At 35.0% G+C, this 1,212-nt stretch overlaps 1 protein-coding gene across 1 annotated transcript; it reads left to right on the top strand.

Annotated features, from left to right (window-relative positions):
• Window positions 1-104: 104 nt before the first annotated feature.
• On the top strand, window positions 105-1,066 carry LOAG_15812 (hypothetical protein; the record flags this gene model as incomplete). The annotated part of the gene is made up of 3 exons (XM_003151301.1): window positions 105-391; window positions 603-868; window positions 978-1,066. 3 exons carry the CDS (start codon window positions 105-107, stop codon window positions 1,064-1,066), a joined length of 642 nt encoding a protein of 213 aa, XP_003151349.1.
• Between the last annotated feature and the right edge of the window lie 146 nt (window positions 1,067-1,212).

Genomic DNA, 1,212 nt, shown 5'->3' with positions numbered 1-1,212 from the left:
ACAGCTGCAACATTTCCGCAGCATTTGTTTTTGCTTTGTGCCTAATAAAATTCGAGTAAATTTATTACTATATATATATATATATATATGTATATATATTGTGCATGGTACATGTTAGCATCTTGCATGTCATCAGTATCATTCATGCTGTTGATCATCATAACTTACATGGCAAGTACACAAAAAAAGTTTTGCAGTTCATATGTGAATATATCGGTGAGGTTGTCTCAATGGAAACGTTCAATGTTCGAAGTCGTACTGATTATCGTTATCAACGAAATCATTACGCATTGAACCTTTGCCCAGGTTTTGTTGTTGATGCCTATCATAAAGGAAACATTGCACGATTTATTAATCATTCCTGTGCTCCAAACTGTGAAATGCAGCGTTGGTAAGTTATATTGTCAGTAACTTCCAGATTATGTTCTATTTGATTTCATTCTTATGCATTCTTTTGGGATTGAAATTGAGCTTTGATTACATTGACAAAATTTTCTAAAAGATTTGGAAAATGTACAGTGCATATCGTCCCCTACAAACTAAATCTTTTGGAAATACTTTGGATAATTAGAAAGGCATTATTGAGGTGGTGTTAATTGTAGGTCTGTTAACGGCCATTATCGAATTGGCTTATTTGCTTTGCGTGGAATTCATGAGGGTGAAGAGCTTACGTATGATTATAACTGGGATGCGTTTGAGTTTGATGATGTAACGATCTGTTGTTGTGGTGCACCGAACTGTCGACATTTCCTTAATAAAAATGTTATTATGAATAATCGAGAGAAGGAACTAGCACGTAACACGCGTTTGCTTCTGCTGCGGAATGTACGAAAATCGGCAGCATGTAAATTGAAAAAATTTAGAAAAGGTGATTTTTTTCTACTAAAATTCTGACATAATGGCTACAATAGATAAAATCACTGTTCCGGTCACATCATATTGTGATTGTGCTTTGAAACATGTTGGACATATTCCAGTGAGGCAAACTGGTTATGGCGGCCTTTGTTCTGGTGATTCGAGTAAACCAATCGAAATAGAAATATTAGCAAAATTATTTGATGGTTGAATCGTAATCTCTCACTAAGAGGTGCTTTGTACTGAATGTCCTTTTGGTCTTGGTGATTCTAAAAATAGGCTGGTACGATTGATCCAGACGGGAATGCATTTTAGATGAATATTTTTTAAGCTATGCCAAGGAGAATTTTTAACCGA

The sequence above is a fragment of the Loa loa genome, assembly GCF_000183805.2.
Source record: "Loa loa unplaced genomic scaffold supercont3.2812, whole genome shotgun sequence".
NCBI lineage: Eukaryota > Metazoa > Nematoda > Chromadorea > Rhabditida > Onchocercidae > Loa > Loa loa.
This window is presented reverse-complemented; position numbering and strand designations above follow the sequence as displayed.